This window comes from Cetorhinus maximus, chromosome 12, assembly GCF_964194155.1.
Source record: "Cetorhinus maximus chromosome 12, sCetMax3.hap1.1, whole genome shotgun sequence".
NCBI lineage: Eukaryota > Metazoa > Chordata > Chondrichthyes > Lamniformes > Cetorhinidae > Cetorhinus > Cetorhinus maximus.
The window spans coordinates 96,764,241-96,783,499 of NC_135890.1; the positions used below are offsets into that span (position 1 = coordinate 96,764,241).

General features: G+C 39.4%; 1 protein-coding gene across 2 annotated transcripts in view; it reads left to right on the forward strand.

The window, feature by feature from the left end:
- The window catches only part of anapc5 (anaphase promoting complex subunit 5), a 47,597-nt gene extending 33,644 nt beyond the window's left edge, over nucleotides 1-13,953 (forward strand). For both annotated transcript variants that reach the window (XM_078554165.1, XM_078554166.1), the window contains 3 exons: nucleotides 1,518-1,665; nucleotides 7,846-8,008; nucleotides 11,918-13,953. In XM_078554165.1, coding sequence (XP_078410291.1) covers nucleotides 1,518-1,665; nucleotides 7,846-8,008; nucleotides 11,918-12,123 — 517 coding nt within the window. In that variant the 3' untranslated portion in view covers nucleotides 12,124-13,953. The remainder of the gene's footprint in view (nucleotides 1-1,517; nucleotides 1,666-7,845; nucleotides 8,009-11,917) is intronic.
- The last annotated feature ends 5,306 nt before the right edge of the window (nucleotides 13,954-19,259 follow it).

A 19,259-nucleotide genomic window follows, 5' to 3' on the forward strand; every position in this document is an offset into this window, starting at 1 on the left:
GTACTAGAAGATAGTCACACTTGTTAGACTAGGTTCTTCAGATTTGGTCCCTGGTTAGGGATGGGGGTGTGACTAAGGGAGATAAGTATGAGGATCCAGAAGGTAGCAATGGAGGAGCCTCAGCCCTTGCAATTGTCCAACACATTCAATGTTCTTGCAACTTTTGTGGACGAGAGCAGGAACTGAAGGGAAGATGAGCAAACTGACCACAGCACTGTGGTGCAGGGGGCCATTCAAGTGAGGGAAGTAACATAAAATGTAGCTGTAGTAGGGGCAATATAGTTAGGAGGATAGATACTGTTGTCTGCAGCCCAGAGCATGAGTTCTGAAGGCTGTGTTGCCTGCTTACTGCCAGGGTTAGGCCTGGAGAGGAACTTCGAGTGCGAGGGAAAGGATCCAGTTGTCATTGTCCACATGAATACCAACAACATAGGTAGGATTAAGAACAATGTTTTGTTGAGGGAGTATGAGCAGCTAGGGGCTAACTTAAAAAGCAGAACCACAAAGGTAAGAATCTCTAGCTTACCAACTGATCCACAGGCAAATTGGCATAGAGTAAATAAGATCAGAGAGTTGAATGTGTGGCTCAATAATCAGTGTGGGAAAAATGGGTTTCAACTCATGGGGAACTGGCACCAATACTGGGGAACGAGGGAGCTGTACTGTTGGGATGGCCTTCACCAGAACTACGCTGGGACCAGTGTCCTGGTGCATTGTGTAACTAGAGCTGCAGAGAGGGCTTTAAACTAAATGGTTGCGGGGGCGGGTTGATGTGAGGGAAGATTTGGGAAGTTAAAGAGAAAGGACAAAACAATAGTACAGGGTACTGATATGAGTTACGATAACCAAACTGTGATAGGAATGAACAGAGTGTACAAACCTAAGAGTGCAACAGCAAATAAAGTCAGAATAGGGAAAAATGGTAAAAAGATAGAAGTAAAGGCTCTTTATCTGAATGCACACAGCATTTGTAACAAAATGGATGAATTGATTGCACAAATAGAAATAAATGAGTATGATATGATAACTGTCACAGAGACATGGTTGCAAAGTGAGCATGGCTAGGACCTGAATATTTGAGGGTATTTGACATTTCAGAGGGACAGGAAGAAAGGAAAAAGAAGTGGGGGAGCTCTGCTAATAAAGGATGAGACCGGTACAGTAATGAGAAATGATCTTGGTTCAGAGGATTAAGATGTAGAACCGGTTTGGATGGAGATAAGAAATAGCAAAGGAAAGAAGTCACTCATGGGAACAGTTTATAGGCCCCCTTACAGTAACTACACTGTAGGGGAGAGTATAACTCAAGAAATAATGTGGGCTTGTAAGAATGGAACTGCAATAAAGTAGAATTAAGGCCACAATCAGATAAGCCATGATATTATTGAATGGAGGAGCTGTCTCGATGGGCTAAATAGCCTACTTCTCCTATTTCTTATGATTGTATGATCTCAAAAAACATTGAAAATAAAACTCCATTAATGTGTTATAAAGTAATTATAACTGTTTATTTTTAGAATTCTTATTTTGGAGGCTGAGCTTTTCTGGCGTTCCTCATGTCATGCAGTGGCAGTTCCTTTACTTCTAAAAGCATTGGCTTTGAGCCGTGAATATCACTTGGAGTATCTAACCTCAGAAGCCATCTTACATTTGGCGTTTTCACAGGTGAGCTATGCTACAAATGTTAGCGTGTGACCAGTTGTAAAGTAAGTATATACTCCTGTTTGAGACAAGAAATGTATATCCCTGCTTAGGTCTATATGTAGAGGAGACCTCTATAAGGAATATTTCTTCCTTCCTGATTCTCTCCCATTGAAACAATTGTGCTAATGACAGCAGCCCCAATAGCACCAACCGCCATACAAGTCGTTCCTATGGGCTGTTGCTATGCTCCACTCATACAGTGCTGTGATATTAAATATCAACTTCCTTACTGAACTTCAGTCTGAGCTTCCACCTTTAAAATCAGTTACAGGGAAAAAAGATTTAAAATGTGTAGTGGGAACCAAGACTAAATTTGGAAGAAAGAGATGCCATTTAAACATCGTTGCCAGAGGAGTGCACCGACATAAAAAGTGCAACACATATGTGTTTATTTTCCACACAAGCGCTAGTTTTAACCCTATATGCTTGCAGTGCTCCCATATCCCTTTATTTTCCTATTGCCTCCTTTCCTTCAACTATCTTTCTAACCTATACTTAAAAGTTTACATTGTCTTTGTTTCAATCATTTCACAGCCTACCTAGCCTTTAAAGCTTCTTCTTGCTTTTCTTGGTCACTTGCATTTAATCTTACGCTAATGATCTTTTGTTCTAGGCCAACCACTGGAAGCAGTCTATTTCGATCTACGCTGCTTCATCACTTCATAAACTCCTCCAAAACACCCCATAAACTCCTCTGTTCTAATAACAATAGGTTTCAAGTCTTAGTTTGTGTTTGTATTTTATTCTATTAGGCAGCATCCTAATGAATAAGTACTCTAAACTTTCCATTGCCTCACCATTCTTCCTGCAGCATGGAGCCCGAACTGAACAACCATGCTGTTACTTAAATTTTCTATAGAATCACCTTTACATCTTGATTTCTATCCTCTATACCTTATTTATATGTAACCAATAGTTATTTTATGATCTTATCCATCTGAGGTGCTGCTTTTAACATCCATTTACAGCCAGAGGGCCATTTACAGCCAGAGCGCTTGTGAAAAGCAGCGGGGCCATTTACAGCAAGAGAGTATGAGAGAAGCAGCGGGGCCTTAACACTGAGAGGAGTGTAGCCTTTAATAGTGAGAGAGTGCAAGAGGAGCGTGGCCTTTAACAGTGAGAGAGTGAGAGGAGTGTGGCCTTTAACAGTGAGAGAGTGCAAGAAGAGTGAGAGACCGTTAAATAGTGCGGAGAGCAGATGATTGGTGAGTAGGATTGGGAGTATTTCTAGTCTTTAGGTCTCGAGTCTTTTTTCTCTTTTTCTTATAGATCAATATAAGATCAATACTGGTGTGTATAAAAAATAATTATAATAAAGTATAAAGAGTGGGGGTACTAGAGTAATTAATTAATAATTTGAATAAAATGCGATAGCAGGACTGGTGGCGTTGCTGCTGCAACATGTGGGTAATGCTGGACATCAAGGTGATCCAGAGTGAACACATCTGTACCAGGTGTTTGCAGCTCAAGGAAACATGGATCTGAGTTAAGGAGTTGGAGTCCAGGCTACAGACATTGCACCCCATCACGGAGGGGGAAAGTTACCTGGACACTTTGCTCCAGGAGGCGGTCACACCTCTCAGATTAGGTCATTCAAATTTGGTCTGTGATCAGGGACAGGAGGGTGTGACTGCAGGTGAAGCAGGTATGGGGGCCCAGGGGATAGCATTTGAGGAACCTCAGCCCCTGCAACTGCCTGACATTTACAAGGTTCTTGCAAGCTGTGTGGACGAGAGCGGGGACTGCAGGGGGCATGAGTGAACTGACCACGGCACCGTGGTACAGGAGGCCATTCAAGTGGGGGGAGGAAATAGGAATATAGTAGTGGTAGGGGACAGTATAATTAGGGGGATAGATACTGTTCTCTGCAGCCATGAGTGTGAGTCCCAAAGGCTGTGTTGCCCTGCCTGGTGCCAGGGTTAAGGACAGCTCCTCAGGGCTGGAGAGGAACTTGGAGTTGGGGGGGAAGGATCCAGTTGTCGGTGTCCACGTTGGTATCAATGATGTTGATAGGACTATCAACATGAAAGGAAGCTCTGCTGAAAGAATTTAAACAGTTAGGAGCTAAATTAAAAAGCAGAATCTCCAATGTAATAATCTCAGGATTACTACCTAAGCCACGGGCAAACTGGCATAGGATAAATAAAGTTGAGTTAAATGCATGGCTCAAAGATTGGTGTGGGAGGAATGGGTTTCAGTTCATGGGGCACTGGCACCAGTACTGGGGTAGAAGGGAGCTGTTCCGGTGGGACGGGCTTCACTTGAACCGTGCTGGGACCGGTGTCCTGGAGAACCGAATAACTAGGGCTATAGAGAGGGCTTTAAACTAAATTGGGGGGGGGGGGGTATGGAAAGGGGATGCGCAGGCTTACAAAGCAAAAGGCTATGGTAGCCTTGCAGGGCAGCTATTCGGATAATGATACCCAGAGTGTGACAGGAAAGGACAGGACGTACAAACATAAAAGAAAACACAGCAAATAGGGTCAAAGGGAGAAAAATGGTATAAAAAAAAAGGTAAAATTAATGGCTCTTTACTTAAATGCACATAGTACTCAGAATAAAAAATGAATTAACGGCACAAATAGAGATTAATGGGTATAATCTTATAGCCATTACAGAAACGTGGTTACAAGGAGATCAAAACTGGGAACTAGATATTCAGAGGTATGTGACTTTTCAAAAGGACAGTCAGGAAGGAAAGATTGGTGAGGTAGCTTTGTTAGTACAAGATGGAGTAAGTACGATAGCAAGAAAGGATCTTGGTTCGGAAGATGTAGAATCCATATGGGTGGAGGTAAGAAATAACAAGGGGAAGGTGACACTGGTGGGAGTAGTCTATAAGGCCCCAAACAGTAGCTATACAGTAGGACAGAGAATAAATCAGGAGATAATGAAAGCATGTAAAAAAGGCAGTACATTAACCATGGGTGACTTTAATCTTCATGTAGATTGGGAAAATCAAATTGGCAGAGGTAGGCACGAGCAAGAATTCATGGTGTATTCAGGACAGTTTCCTAGAACAATATGTTGTAGATCCAATCAGGGATCAGGCTATTTTAGATTCGGTAATGTGTACATCACCAAGGCAGGTTTAATAAATGATCTCAGAGTAAAAGATACCCTAGGAAGTAGTGATCAGAATATGGTAGAATTTAGCATTCAGTTCGATAGTGAGAAACTTGGGCCAGAAACAACTGTGCTAAACTTAAATAAGGGTAATTACAAAGGAATGAGGGCAGAGCTGGCTGGAGTGGACTAGGAAAGGATTTTAGCAGAAAAAATGGTTGATGAACAATGGCAGATATTTAAGAAAATAGTTTATGACTCACAACAAAGATATATACCAGTGAGGAAGAAGGATTCAAGGAAGGGGATAAACCAACCATGGTTAACCGAGGAAGTTAAGGATAGTATCAAATTAAAAGAAAAGACATACAATGTGGCAATGATTAGTGGTAAGCCAGAGGATTGGGAAAGTTTTAAAAACCAGCAAAAGATGGCCAAAAAAATAATAGATGGAGCAAATAAACTTGAGGGTAAACTAGCAAGTAAAATAAAAATGGACAGTAAAAGCTTCTTTAAATATATAAAGGGGAAGACAGTGACCAAAGTGAATATAGGCCCCTTACAGAATGAGGCTAGGGAATTAATAATGGAAAACCATGAAATGGCAGAGGAGTTGAATAAATACTTTGCTTCAGTCTTCATGGTAGAAGACACTAATAGCATTTCAATACTAAATATTCAAGGGGCAAAAGAAGAGGAGGAAATAAATACAATAACTATCACTAGAGAAAAAGTACTTGGGAAACTAATGAGGCTAAAGGCCGATAAGTTCCCTGGACCTGATGGATTGCATCCTCGGATATTAAAGGAAGTAGCTACAGAAGTAGTGGATGCACTGGTAGTAATCTTCCAAGAGTCCTTAGATTCTGGAAAAGTCCCAGAGGATTGGAAAACTGCCAATGTAACACTCTTAATCAAAAAGGGAGGGAGATAAAAAAAACATAACCATAGGCCAGTTTAGTTTAACATCTGTCATTGGGAAAATGTTGGAGTCTATTATAAAGGATGTAATAGCAGAGCATTTAGAACTGCATAATCTAATCAAGCAGAGTCAGCATGGCTTCATGAAGGGGAAATCGTGCCTGACAAATTTATTAGAATTCTTTGAGGAGGTAACTAGCAGGATAGATAAAGGGGAACCAGTAGATGTAATATATTTGGATTTCCAAAAAGCGTTCGATAAGGTACCCCACATAGGGGATCTTATCTTATTAAGTAGCCTTGGTGTTGGGGGTAACATATTAGCATGGATAGAGGATTGGCTAACTAATAGAAGACAGAGAGTTGGGATAAGGGGGGCATTTTCAGGATGGCAACCTATAACTAGTGGAGTGCCACAGGGATCAGTGCTGGGGCCACAATTATTTACAATATATATTAATGACTTAGATGAGGGAAGTCAGTGTACTATTGCCAAGTTTGCGGATGACCCAAAAATAGGTGGGAAGGCAAGTGGTGAGGGTGACACAAGGAGCCTACAGAGGAATATAGACAGGTTAAGTGAGTGGGCAAAAAAATGGCAGATGGAATATAATGTGGGAAAATGTGAGGTTATGCACTTTGGCAGGAAGAATAGAGGAGCTGAATATTATTTAAATGGAGAAAGGCTGCAGCGCAGAGGGATTTGGGAGTACTTGTGCATGAATCCCAAAAAGCTAACATACAAATTCAACATGTAATAGGGAAGGCAAATGGAATGTTGGCCTTTATTTTAAAGGTAATGGAGTATAAAAATAGCCAAGCCTTGCTAAAACTATACAAGACACTAGTTAGACCACACCTAGAATACTGTGAACAGTTTTGGTCCCCTTATCTAAGAAAACATATACTGGCATTGGAGGCAGTCCAGAGAAGGTTCATTAGATTGATCCCAGGTATGGAGAGATTTTGTTATGAGGGGAGGTTGAGTAGTTTGGGCCTGTACTCATTGAAATTTAGAAGACGACCTTATTGAAACATATAAGATTCTTAGGGGGCTTGACAGGGTAGATGCTGAGAGTCTGTTTCCTCTTGTGGGAGAGTCTAGGACCAGAGGGCATAATCTCAGAGTAAGGGGGCACCCATTTAAAACAGAGATGAGGAGGAATTTGTACTCTGAGGGTAGTCAATCTGTGGAATTCTTTACCGCAGAGGCTGGATCGTTAAATATATTCAAGGCTGATAGACGGATTTTTAATCAGTAAGGGAATCAAGGGTTATTGGGCAAGAGCAGGAAAGTGGAGTTGAGGATTATCAGATCAGCCATGATCTCATTGAATGGCGGAGCAGACTTGATGGGCCGAATGGCCTACTTCTGCTCCTACATGACCCAGCAACCAATATGGTAGCAATTTCTGATCAAATTCCTGTGCATATTGAACTAGAAAAATGTGTTAATTCATATTCCTATGGCTCCACACAGAGAGTCAAGATCAAGTGTATACGGGAAGTTCAAAGGGGAAGAAATAGCAGGGATTCATTTTAATTTTCTCCCTCCCATCAGAACAGAGCAGAACCTAAGAAACAGGATTATCTTGCAGTGGCGATATAAGAAGATACGGGTAAGGATGGGCAGGTTGTAGCCAATGAGTAGATGTCCTGGTGAAGATACTTTCTATCCTGGCTCTCCTCATGTATGTTCAGACCATTGCTAGTAAATAGGAAGCAGTAAGCAAGGAAAGCAAATTTGTAAGGCATTTGGAAACTGAAAATCTGTCACTTGTTTTAGATAGGTGACAAGAAAGCTAGTTTGGGATTAAGATCTATATATTTTTCAGAGCTTGATACTGGAATAAGTAGGCTAAAAGAGACCCATGGCAGAAAATAAATGTAAAATAAATTACATATAAGCTTGGGGAAAATAAATGCAAAAATATTAAATTTATCTGAATGCTTTAGAGAGGAATAGAGACAGAACTTAGACTTAACTACTGTTTCCCCTAGCATTAGGAGGAATGCAAGGTAAATTTATATATTGTGACACAGGAAGTGAGTGCGACAAGCAAGAAGTACATGCCAATGTGATCATTTTAACAGTTTTAGCTATAACACCTTTTTTTCAGTTGAAAAACTCAATCAAATTGTATCTTCTACTAGCTGCTGCTTGGAATTCCAGAACAAGCTTTGAATGTGCTGCATATGGCTATCGAACCCATTCTGGCTAATGGAACAGTCTTGGACCGAGGGCGTGCTATGCTGTTGTTGGCAAAATGTCAAGTTGCTTCTGCAGCCTCTTGCCCTACTCAAGAAAAAGCTGAGGGTAAATACTTGAAATCTTTTGACCTCCACTGTATACTTCTGCAAGGATTGATGTAACTTTTACAAACTATCAAAATAAACATTTTCTCACATCTTACTCCGAATCTGTTAGGTCTAACATGTATATTTATTCTCATTAAGACCTGTAATGAGAGGAAATTTCGAGACATTCCTCAGGCTATCACTTTAAAAATGGGAGATTTCTCAGACAAGCACTTGGTGAATAGACAGGCCATTTTAAAATTAGTTGGAACAGCTTATTTTATATCATATAGCACCTTACTTAAAACACAACTAATAGGCTGTTTTATCACACATTCTAGTGTACTGTGAGTCAAATGTGTTTCTAATAAACATTGTATTTCCATTAATATTAGAATATTGCAATTTGGACTTCTCTAAATTTCCATAGTTTTGAAACCCCTGGTATTTCAGTCAAGACTATAATGATGGACTTCAAGAAGACATGTACAGGCTGGTGGAAGGGGCAGACATGTGACATGAGTTTTCTGAGAAGGGTGAAGTAATGTATTTGGTAGGAAGAACAAGGAGAGACAAAGTGAAGGGCACAACTATAAAAAAGTTGCAGGAACAGAGAGACCTGTTGAAGGCAGCAGGGCAGGCTGAGAATGTGGTTAAAAAGGCATACCATATCCTAGGCTTTATAATTAGAGGCAGAGAGTACAAAAGCAAGGAAGTTATGATGAACCTTTATGCAACACTGGAATTTTTAGTGCAGTACATGTACAGACTGAGTTTCTCTAAGATTTTGCTTTGTGTCAAAAAGTGATTGGTTCTAGCCCCACTCCTAAAATCTGAGCACACAATCTTGGCTCAAACTCCTTTGTAATAATAAGGGAATGCTGCATAGTTGGAGGTACCATATTTCATATGAGACTTTAAACCAAAGCCCGTCTGTCCTCTTGTGTGTATGTAAAAGATGCTGTGACATTATTTCTCTTTGTGAAACACCTGGCCGCATAAATTTATTCCTGTACCACTCAAGAATCCAGTAATAGTAAGCCAAATGACAAATTGAGTTTACAATAATCTTTTAGTTTAAAAAAATAGCCAGATACTTTATATTTGTGTCAAAGATCCTGTAATTTACACCATTTTACATAATCAAAATTTTCAAACCAATATTTTTCCCATTTCTAGTACTTAAAATAAATTGTTTGTGAGGATTACTAAAATGAGATCATATCATAATTTATATATTGATATAGTTGCTTAGTAGTACAGAACTTGAGTATTGCTGAAAAAAGAGACATGCTGTGGAAGCTTTTTATCTTTTACTAATCAGGACAGTTCACAAGAATACTAATAGTAAAGGGAACAGGAACAACAATTTATACTGCATGAGAAGAGAGTACTGATTGTTTAACAAATGGTTTCCAATTGGTAGAGGCATTGCCATGGAGAATGTATCAGGGAACAGTTAACTGCCAAGCTTTTTGTTAAAATTCAAACTGGACAGGTTGACTCTGATTGATCAAGGCATTGCCACAGGGAATGAACCAGGGAATGCCTGTCCCCCAAGCTTTTTTTTTAGTTGAAAAAGGCACAATGTGTGGATATGCTCCATCTGGCTGCACAGGACAGGATCCTGTGTGTGAATATATGTGGCTTCTAGCATGCATAAGTGAGCCACATTGTGAGCCTGACTAATAATCTTAAATTGTTTTTCAGTGTAATTCTTAGCACAATCAGGATTGTTTAGCAAGTGTTGTCCAATTGTGAAATCACATCTAATGTTGAGCATTATGTTTTATGTTTTGCAAGAATGGGGCTGGTTGGGTACGGTCTGTACTTTGCCTATTGAGAGAATCCAAAGACACATGCTGATTGATACGATCTGCCAGTCGTTGGGTTGTACAACCTACATACCTAGCATCACAAATGCATATACCAAATTATTCATTTGTGACATAGGCAGAATGTCTTTTTGGCTTCACAGCAGCATCCTGTTAATGGAGAATAACACTTGTGTTGCTACTGCATAGCAACAGCATGAAACGGCTAGCTTGACCTGTTGCACAAATTTTTGAGGCACCTTAGCCTTCCAGGATAATCTGAGGTGGACTAGGTACTTTTCATTACCAAAATTGGCAGCCTTAGGCCCATTCATGAGCATGAGCTTATGCGATACACAGCAAGCGATGATCTGATCAGGGGAGCCATTATCCCACAGGATGGCTTTGACGAGCCCTATTTCAGCAAGAAATTGACCATACAGGACTTGCATATCAATAGCAATGCCATGTCCATGTGCTCATTCGACATTGCTAGCCTATTAAGTAATGTACCACTCAAGGGTGCCATGGACATTTGTACCATGTCACTGTATCATGGTGATCTAGACGCACCATCATGTCTGAATCTGTATTAATTGAACATATGAACTCAGCCACTCATGCAGTTGGGTTCAGTTTTAATGACACCATGTATGGCCAAATAGATGGTGTTACCATGGGATCCTCTGCAGGCCCAGCTCTCGCAAATATCTTTGTTGGTTTCCACTAGAAACGCATCTTCGATGGAATCACACATAAACCCCTACCCCTTGCATATTTCTGCTACATTGATGATACGTTTGCTATATTTGAATCTGTAGCTGCATGTAAGTACTCCCTTACACATCTTAATGGGCTCCATCCTGTGCTCAAATTCACCTTGAAAGGGAGCAATCAAATAAGCTCCCTTTCCTCAGCATGGTATTTGAGAAATCTACCAGTAAGTTCTCTACTATTGTCTACTGCAAGCCTACCTTCACTGGTCAATATACACATTGGGATTTCTAGTTCCACACGCTATAAGAGTGGCCTTATCAGAAACCTCTCAAATAAGGCCCGAGCCAAATGCTCACTGTGCAAGTTTGATGCTGAACTAGGGCTACCCTGATTAGATCATTGATCCCTGTATATCGCACAAACTCATGAATGGGACTAAGGCTGCCACTTTCGGTCCTGAAAAATGCCAAGTCTACCTCATATTACCCAGTAAGAGGGCAAGGTGTCTCAAAAATCTGAGCAACAGGTGAAGCTAGCCATTTCACGCTGTTACTGTGCAGTAGCAACACAAGTGTTATTCTCCACTATTAGGATGCTGCCGTCAAGCCAAAAAGATGTTCTGCCATCACACAAATGAGTCATGTGATATATAAATTTAAGTGCCACTGTGATTCAAGGAATGTAGGCCGTATGTCTCAACAACTGGCGGATCATATCAAATCGTAAGTCTCTTCAGCTGTTCACAACAGGCAAAGTACAGACCGTACCCAACCAGCCTCGTTTGCAAAACTCAAAACATAGCATACAATGTTAGATGTGATTCTGCAATTGGACAACACTTGCTAAACAATTCTGATTGTGTTAAGAATTACACTGAAAACCAATTTAAGATTATCAGTTGGGCTCGCAGTGCTAGAAGCTACATATATTGACACACAGGGCCCTATCCTTTGCTGACAGAAGGAGTATGCCCATGCATTGCACCTTTTTCAAATAAACAAATGTTAGATAGTTTAGTTAGTTAGTTAGATGGTTTATTCCCCATGGCCGAGACATTGTCAATCAGAGTCAACCTACCTGGTTTGAACGTGAACAAAAGCTTGGCAGTTAACTGTTCCCTGGTGCATTCTCCATGGCAAAGCCTCTACCAGTCAGAGTCCACTTGCCAACTAATCAGCACACTCTTCTCATTCAGTATAAAATGTTGTTCCCTTTATTATTGGTATTCTTGCGAACTGACCTGATGAGTGCAAGGTGAAGAGCTTCAACAGCATGTCTCTTTTTTTTCAGCAATTGATTATAATTTTAATTATAATTATAAAATATTGATAATGGCCATAGGACTTTCCAGTGATGTTGCTCGGCACACTTTCTAAAATCTAACTTTGTTTTTTAAGCTTTCGAATCAGCAGTTGAAAATCTGAATGAAGCCAAAGTATATTTTGAAAAAGCAGACTGCAATGAGCGGATCAGAGAAGTCCTTTACTTACAGGCAAGGCTCTTCAATACTCTCGGCAAGACAAAAGAAAGAAATAAATGTGCTATGATGTTCCGCCAGCTACACCAGGAGTTGCCAACCTATGGAGTACCTCTTCTTTCATAGCACATGATGCATTTTAATGCAACAACTTAAATGTGAAGGAACCCTTTTATAGTAAACCTTAATACTAAGCTTCGTACAGCAGAAGATAAAATTTTCCTGATTTGAGTTTGAAATTAGAAAATATCAAATTAAGTTTTTAAATTAAGTAATGGAGTATTGACATCACTGTGTTAGCTAATAAGTTGTATTGTCAGCCAAGGAGTTGAAAGCTGAACAGGACATGTGGAAGGACATGCAGCAAACAGAGACTATTTAGAATCTCTACAAGCTACAGCACACAGAAGTCAGGACCGAAAATACTGCAGTCTATTGATAAAAGCTAGATCACTTCTCCAATAAAATGCAGTGAGTGGAAGATGGTTATAAAATTGATTATTTCTCTAGCAAAATTATTCAATTTATGTGCGTAAAAGAATCCCCAGTCACTTTAGCAGTCTGGTCTCCAGGCGTGATTGACGGGGGAATTACCCAATCAACTCCATTCTAGCCCGGAATTGCCTCACTACATTTAACCATAAATTAACTGTCCAAATGAATTTTAAATTGTTACTGGATTACAGTTTTAATGTATGCAAAGATCATAACTTTCCTTTCAAGATTATCAGCCTGATGTGAAACTGTGTGTATAGTTCTACAAAAACTGTGAACCTGACAAGACTTTTGGTGCCAGAATTAACATGTAAACTTTTATAAAGTATAATTAAGGGATTCCAATAGTCCACAAATGAAGATTAATTGCATTACAACTAGCGGCACCAGGTTATGGTGATTTTATAAGGTACATTGCACGACTTCATTAATGGTTTAGGACTGATAAATAAATGGAGATATGTTTAGTTATGGTAGAGGTATTAAAATTTTTTTTAAAATTCATTCGGAGTAAGTGGTGTCCTGGCAAAGCTGGCACTTATTGCTCATCCGTATTGCCCTTGAGAAAGTGGTGGTGAGCTATCTTCTTACTTACAACTTGAATGGCTTGCTAGCTCATTTCAGAGGGCAGTGATATATCGGTCAGACTGGGTGGGAATGACAGATTTCCTTCCCTAAAAGACAGCAGCAAACCAGATGGATTTTTACAACAATCTGGTAGTGTCATGGTCACCATTACTGATGCTAGCTTTATATTTCATATTTAATTAATTTCTTGGATTTAAATTCCCCAACTGCTGTTGTGGGATCTGAATTCACCCAGATCATTAGTCCAGGCCTCTGGATTACTAGTCTAGTAGCATACCCACTGTGCTAATGAATCACCACCATGCCAACCCCTCAATCTTTCAAAATATAAACGTTCACTGTTTTAGAATTCACAATAAATGGACTCAATTATAAGGATGTGGTGTAACAAGATTATCAATAAATCAGTAAAATTATATATTTAACTTGATACATTAGGTGTTCCATTGAAAACTCATTGTAAGTACTTGTAGACGTAGCGCTGAGGAGTATTTTCAGTGTTATAGCAGTCATGCTACGTGATGCACAATAGCTGCTATTATGAGAGAGAAAAATGTGTATTCTGATTACACACCTGTTGCAGAATTTTGTTTTGTGCTGTATAAACTTTAGAAAGTGCATTAAGCTGAAAGCGAAAGGCAAAAGAGACCTCGAACAGAAATTAAGATCGAGCCTTCATGTGAATGTTAGTTTTATTTTTAAAATCCTGTTGGATTTTGAAGCCATTTTTTAATTCACTTGTGTTTCGTTGACAGACAAGTTAATAATTATTGCTTACATGTGTAAGAAATGGAGAGTTTGTTTCTTAATGTTATTTTTCAAAAAGAATCAGTTGAGTTTTGTGATCAAATTAAATGAACTTTGATTACCTCACCTGTATTTTGTTGATGATTAGAAAAGATTAATGCTAATGAGCTTATACTTGTGAAATGCAAATTCCAGCTTCTAACATTACTGAGACAGGTGAGGGACGAGAGGAAGAAAGACAAATAGAATAATAGTCAGGAAATTTATTTCCTCATTTTAACTTGATTTCTTGTTCCTATTAATAATTTTAAATTATTCTTATGTTCCATCTTGACTTTCGTTACCCTATTCTTAACCTCATTTCTTTATATTCTTACTGTTAGAAAGCAAGAAAGATTTGCATTCATATAGTGCTTTTTATCTCTTCAAAACATTTTACAGCCAATGAAATTCTTCTGAGGTGTAGTCCCCGTTGCAATGTGGGATATATTGTAATGTTAGTAAAATACACTAGCTTTTTTCATCCTATTTATGGTATATTCTGGTAATAAGCTGACCAAAGAAAAGGATTTTTAAAAAAATCTATTCAGTTGCAACAGTGTGGTACAAGTATGCAAAATAGAAAATTGTGAACAAAAGTAAGATTCAAGGTTTATTTGCATAAATCTCCATTCAGTTAGGCAGAAGTGTAAAATGTTATAAAGATGTTTGGACACCTGATATATCATGGTGTAAAGTTTTTGTGACATTGTGGAGATGAGTAATCAGATATGGAATGTTTATAGAAACTTAAGTCATTTTTTGAAGAAACTTGGGGAGTGATGGGGTGGAAGAGAATGGAGGAGTCAAACTAGAACACTCTTCTGAGTTTGAATCCACCAAGACAAATGAGTTGAAACTCTCCCTTCTCTCTAAGTGGCACAACTAAAATGATTTAGGTACTCCGCCTAGTTCTTATATGATTTAGGTCTACAAAAGAGGAACCATGAAAAGTACTGATGAAGTTGAAAACATTATTCTTGTGCTTTAGGGAGCTGCTATTCTAATGTTGGGTTTGATGCAATATAGAAAGTATCCTATAATGTATCCAAACGATTTTATACTTGAAAGGGACGCACATTTCTCAAACTGCAGCATATTCATTCATCCTTCCTATAGCAGCTTAAAAAGCATCATTAATTGTCCAGGTTAATCAACCACTCAGTGGTCTCTGGTAATAGTGAATAGAAGCTATTTTTCCAGCTATCTTAGTGACCAATAGTTAACAGGATGCTTCATGGTTTGGAAAGTCTTTCCATAGTTGCACATTGAGGTATCCATAATCCTGCCACTTTGGGCCTGACTTTATTCTGTAGCAGGTGGTTGCAGTGTCCATTTGAAGTTCTGATGCAGTTTACAATGACCTATGTTTTATGTGGCATGGTGAAGCTGGGTGGTTAATCCATTTTGGTTATGATTCTTGACCTTGTTGATTTCCCATGACCTCCACCATATCTTTAGATGAGAGTTACAAGGTTTTAAGAGTTTTGGCCACTAACCATAAGGGTTTCCTGAATTTATGGTGGTGTCTTAGGAACTTATTGAGATCTTCATTAGTAGGCAGATCTGAATCTGCTGGGGTCTAGTTGTATTTACTGATTATTTCTGTTTCTTTTCTGAGAGATTGTGGCAAGATATGTATGAGGATAGGAAGCCAGCCTATTGAAACAGAATTACCTGGAAAAACTCAGCAAGTCTGGCAGCAACGGCGGAGAAGAAATCAGTTAACGTTTCGAGCCTTCATGGCCCTTCGGCAGAACTGGAGCATAGTTAGAAGGGAGAAATATAAATTGGTTTAAGGTGGGTGGGGGGGGGGGAAGAGACACATTGAGGGTGTGGTGTGATGATTGTGGAGATGAGCAGATAATCAAAAGATGTCACAGACAAAAGGGTCAAAGAGGTGTTGAAGGTGGTGGTCTTTGAGAAAAGTGCTAATTAAGAATGGAAGACAGGATATTCAAAGTACAGCTCTAGTGGGGGTGGGGTGGAAAGACTAAAGGTTTTAGTTTTAGATTTAAAAATAATGGAAATAGGTGGGGAAAGAAGAATCTATATAAATTATTGAAAAAAAAAGCGGGGCGGGGGGGGGCAGTTTAAGATCTAAAGTTGTTGAATTCAATATTCAGCCCGGAAGGCTGTAAAGTGCCTAGTCGGAAGATGAGGTGTTGTTCCTCCAGTTTGAGTTGGGCTTCACTGGAACAATGCAGCAAGCCAAGGACAGACATGTTGGCAAGAGAACAGGGTGGAGTGTTAAAATGGCAAGCGACAGGGAGGTTTGGGTCTTTCTTGCGGACAGACCGCAGGTGTTCCGCAAAACGGTCACCCAGTTTGCGTTTGGTCTCTCCATTCGTTGCTCCCAATGCGGTCTCCTCTACATTTCTCCCTTCTAACTATGCTCCAGTTCTGCCGAAGGGCCATGAAGGCTCGAAACGTTAACTGATTTCTTCTCCGCCGATGCTGCCAGACTTGCTGAGTTTTTCCAGGTAATTCTGTTTTTGTTTTGGATTTCCAGCATCCGCAGTAGCTTTTAGCCAGCCTATTGATGTGGGTAGCATCCCTACCTCTGAGCCAGAAGCTCTGGGTTCAAGTCCCACTCTGGAACTTGATGGCTGTGGAAGGTGTGTTCATAACATGACCAAACAGGTTGATTATCAACCTGCAAATCATTTCTAATACACCTATGAAAGGAGGTAAGAGCAGGAAAATCTTCCTGGTCAGCCAGCAAACCAGTGCAGTACCTTGCCAAGCATAACTTGGACCAATACATGTAAGTCTATGGTCACCAATGCCCTCTTATGGTACCTGAAGAGAGAGAAATTGTGCCATGAGGCAGGGTTAATTAGTAATTTCATAGTAAAAGACCCTCTGGTAAATAATGATCATAATAATACAATGGAATTCCACATTAAGTTTGAAAATGTCAAACTCCAATCACAAACAAGAATCTTAAAGCTGATCACATAAGTATGAGGGGAGGGCTGGCTATGATTGATTGGGAAGATGGACTTAAATATGGTGGTAAATAAACAATGAGAAACATTCAAATAAACTATTCCAAAATGTTCAACAAAAATACATTCCATTGGAAAAACAAAAACTCAGCAAGGAAGATGGCTTACTAAGGAGGTTAAGGATAGTATTAGATTAAAAGAGGCATATAATGTTGCAAAAAGAACTAATAAGTCTGAGGATTGGGAGTGTTTTAGAAACTAGCAAAGGACCACCAAAAGTTGATAAGGGAAAAAATAGAATGAGAGTAAACTAGCGAGGAAAACAATATCAGATTGTAAGATCTTTTACAAGTATATTAAAAGGAAGAGAGTAGCTAAAGTAAATGCCTGTCCCTTAGAAGCAGAAACAGGAGAAATTATCATGGGGAATGAAGAAATGGCAAGGACATTGAACAAATATTTTGTCTGTCTTCAGTAGAAGAAACAATATACATACCAGAAATGGAGGGTAACCTGGGAGCTAACAAAAGTAGAAATTAAGGTGACTAATATCGCAAGAGAAAAAGTACTGGAAAAACTCGAGGGACTAAAATTAAACAAATCCCCAGGACTGGATGGCCCACATCCTAAAAGAGATAGCTGCAGAGATTGTTGATGTGGTGGCTTTTCCAAAATTCCCTAGATTCAGGAACGGTCCCAGCAGGTTGGAAATTAGCAAATTTAACGCCACTATTCAATAAAGGAGGGAGAGAGAAAACTAGGAACTATAGGCCAGTTAGCCTGACATCAGTCACTGGGAAAATGTTGGGTATTGTTAATGTACAAGATAAGGGCTCATGGAGTTCAGGTGATATATTAGCATGGATAGAGGATTAGTTAATGGAGAGGAAGCAGAGAGTAGTGCTACGATCATGTTAAGAACCATTAAAATTTAAGGAAGGAATATGAACAACCAGCAATTAACTGACAGAAGCATGTCACAAGATTTCACATTTTGAAACAAAATCTTTATTGTACATAAAGTGAAATCAAAGCAAGCACCACTAACTTACCACCATAGCTTATAAAGACATGCTATAAATTTAGTTCTACTTTTAATCTTTCCTCCCCCTCCCCCACCAAGAGTTCCCTTATCTTACAAAATCCTGAAGATTCATTCACATTTTCTAGGACCAGGCCAAATGTGTGCCAAAGCCCTCCAGAATTCACTTTAGTTCTCCCCAGTGTTTCAGCTATGCTCTGAAGTAAGATTCTATGGGACTTCCCATTAGCTTTTGGCTACGCGACCCTCTATCTTTTCTTCATAGACCTCATGAGTGGATGCATTAGTTCCTTGTTCAGGTTGCCAACAAATACCCAACTGCCTTCCCACGGCTTTACAAGCTAACTCTGTTGACTGCTTTCTACCACAAGGCTCTGTGAGGACACTAGAATTTTTCCACTAGCTGCAAGCTAGAGCAAATCTTCAGCTGCTTTTCCTTCACAAAATCCAAACTGTGATAGGGCCCCACTCACATTTCACATAGTGAATGATAAAATTCATATTTTCTCTGCTTGAATGCAGGTCCAACTGTATCTCTTGTTGGCTCCCTCAATCCGGTGAGATGCAGTCTACACCAAAGCAAAGCTACAACCTGAACTGCTTGCTTCTGTCAGCAAACAAACACAAATAAATAAACAGAAGAACCTTCTAACCAAGGCTCAACCCTGAGTCACTATTTCTTTGGAAACATAGTATGCTTTGGAATGGTTTGAACAGAAATGCAAACATATTATTTTATCTTCAACACAACTCTGATTCTGCAGCCCATAAAAATAATTTCTAACTCTAATAGAGTTGTATGATCCTCTTTCCAGAACTGCTCGCTTATGGCTGTTTTATGGAGATAATGGTGGACACCCTGGCTCTACCAAGAGATCCAGAAATGGGTCATCCATTGTTTAGCATTTTTTCACTAGCAACTCTGACCTTCTAAGATAAACACAAGTTACCTTTTAATAGTAATTAATTCCAAGCTTCTTTGAATTGCATTTACTTCAGGGTTGCTTATCAGTTTCTCAATCAGATGCCCGCTTTATCTACAGTTAAAATTTTAATTCCCAGAACTAAAAGTTATATTCTAAAACACATAAACCATGAACCAGATTTTTGCAACTGTAAGGATAAATGGGGCATTTTCAAGTTGATAGGCTCTGACCAGTGGAATGCCACAAGGATCAGTATAGGGGCCTCAATTATTTACAACCTGTATTATTGACTTAGACAAAGAGACAGAGAGTAATGTATCTAGGTTCGTTGATGATACAAAGCTATGTGGGAATGCAAGCGGTGAGGAGGACACAGGCTGCAAAGACATGTAACAGGTTAAGTGTATGTGTAATAGGTTAAATGTGTGTGCAACAAGGTGGCAGATGGAAGATAATTGGGCAAATGTGAGGTTA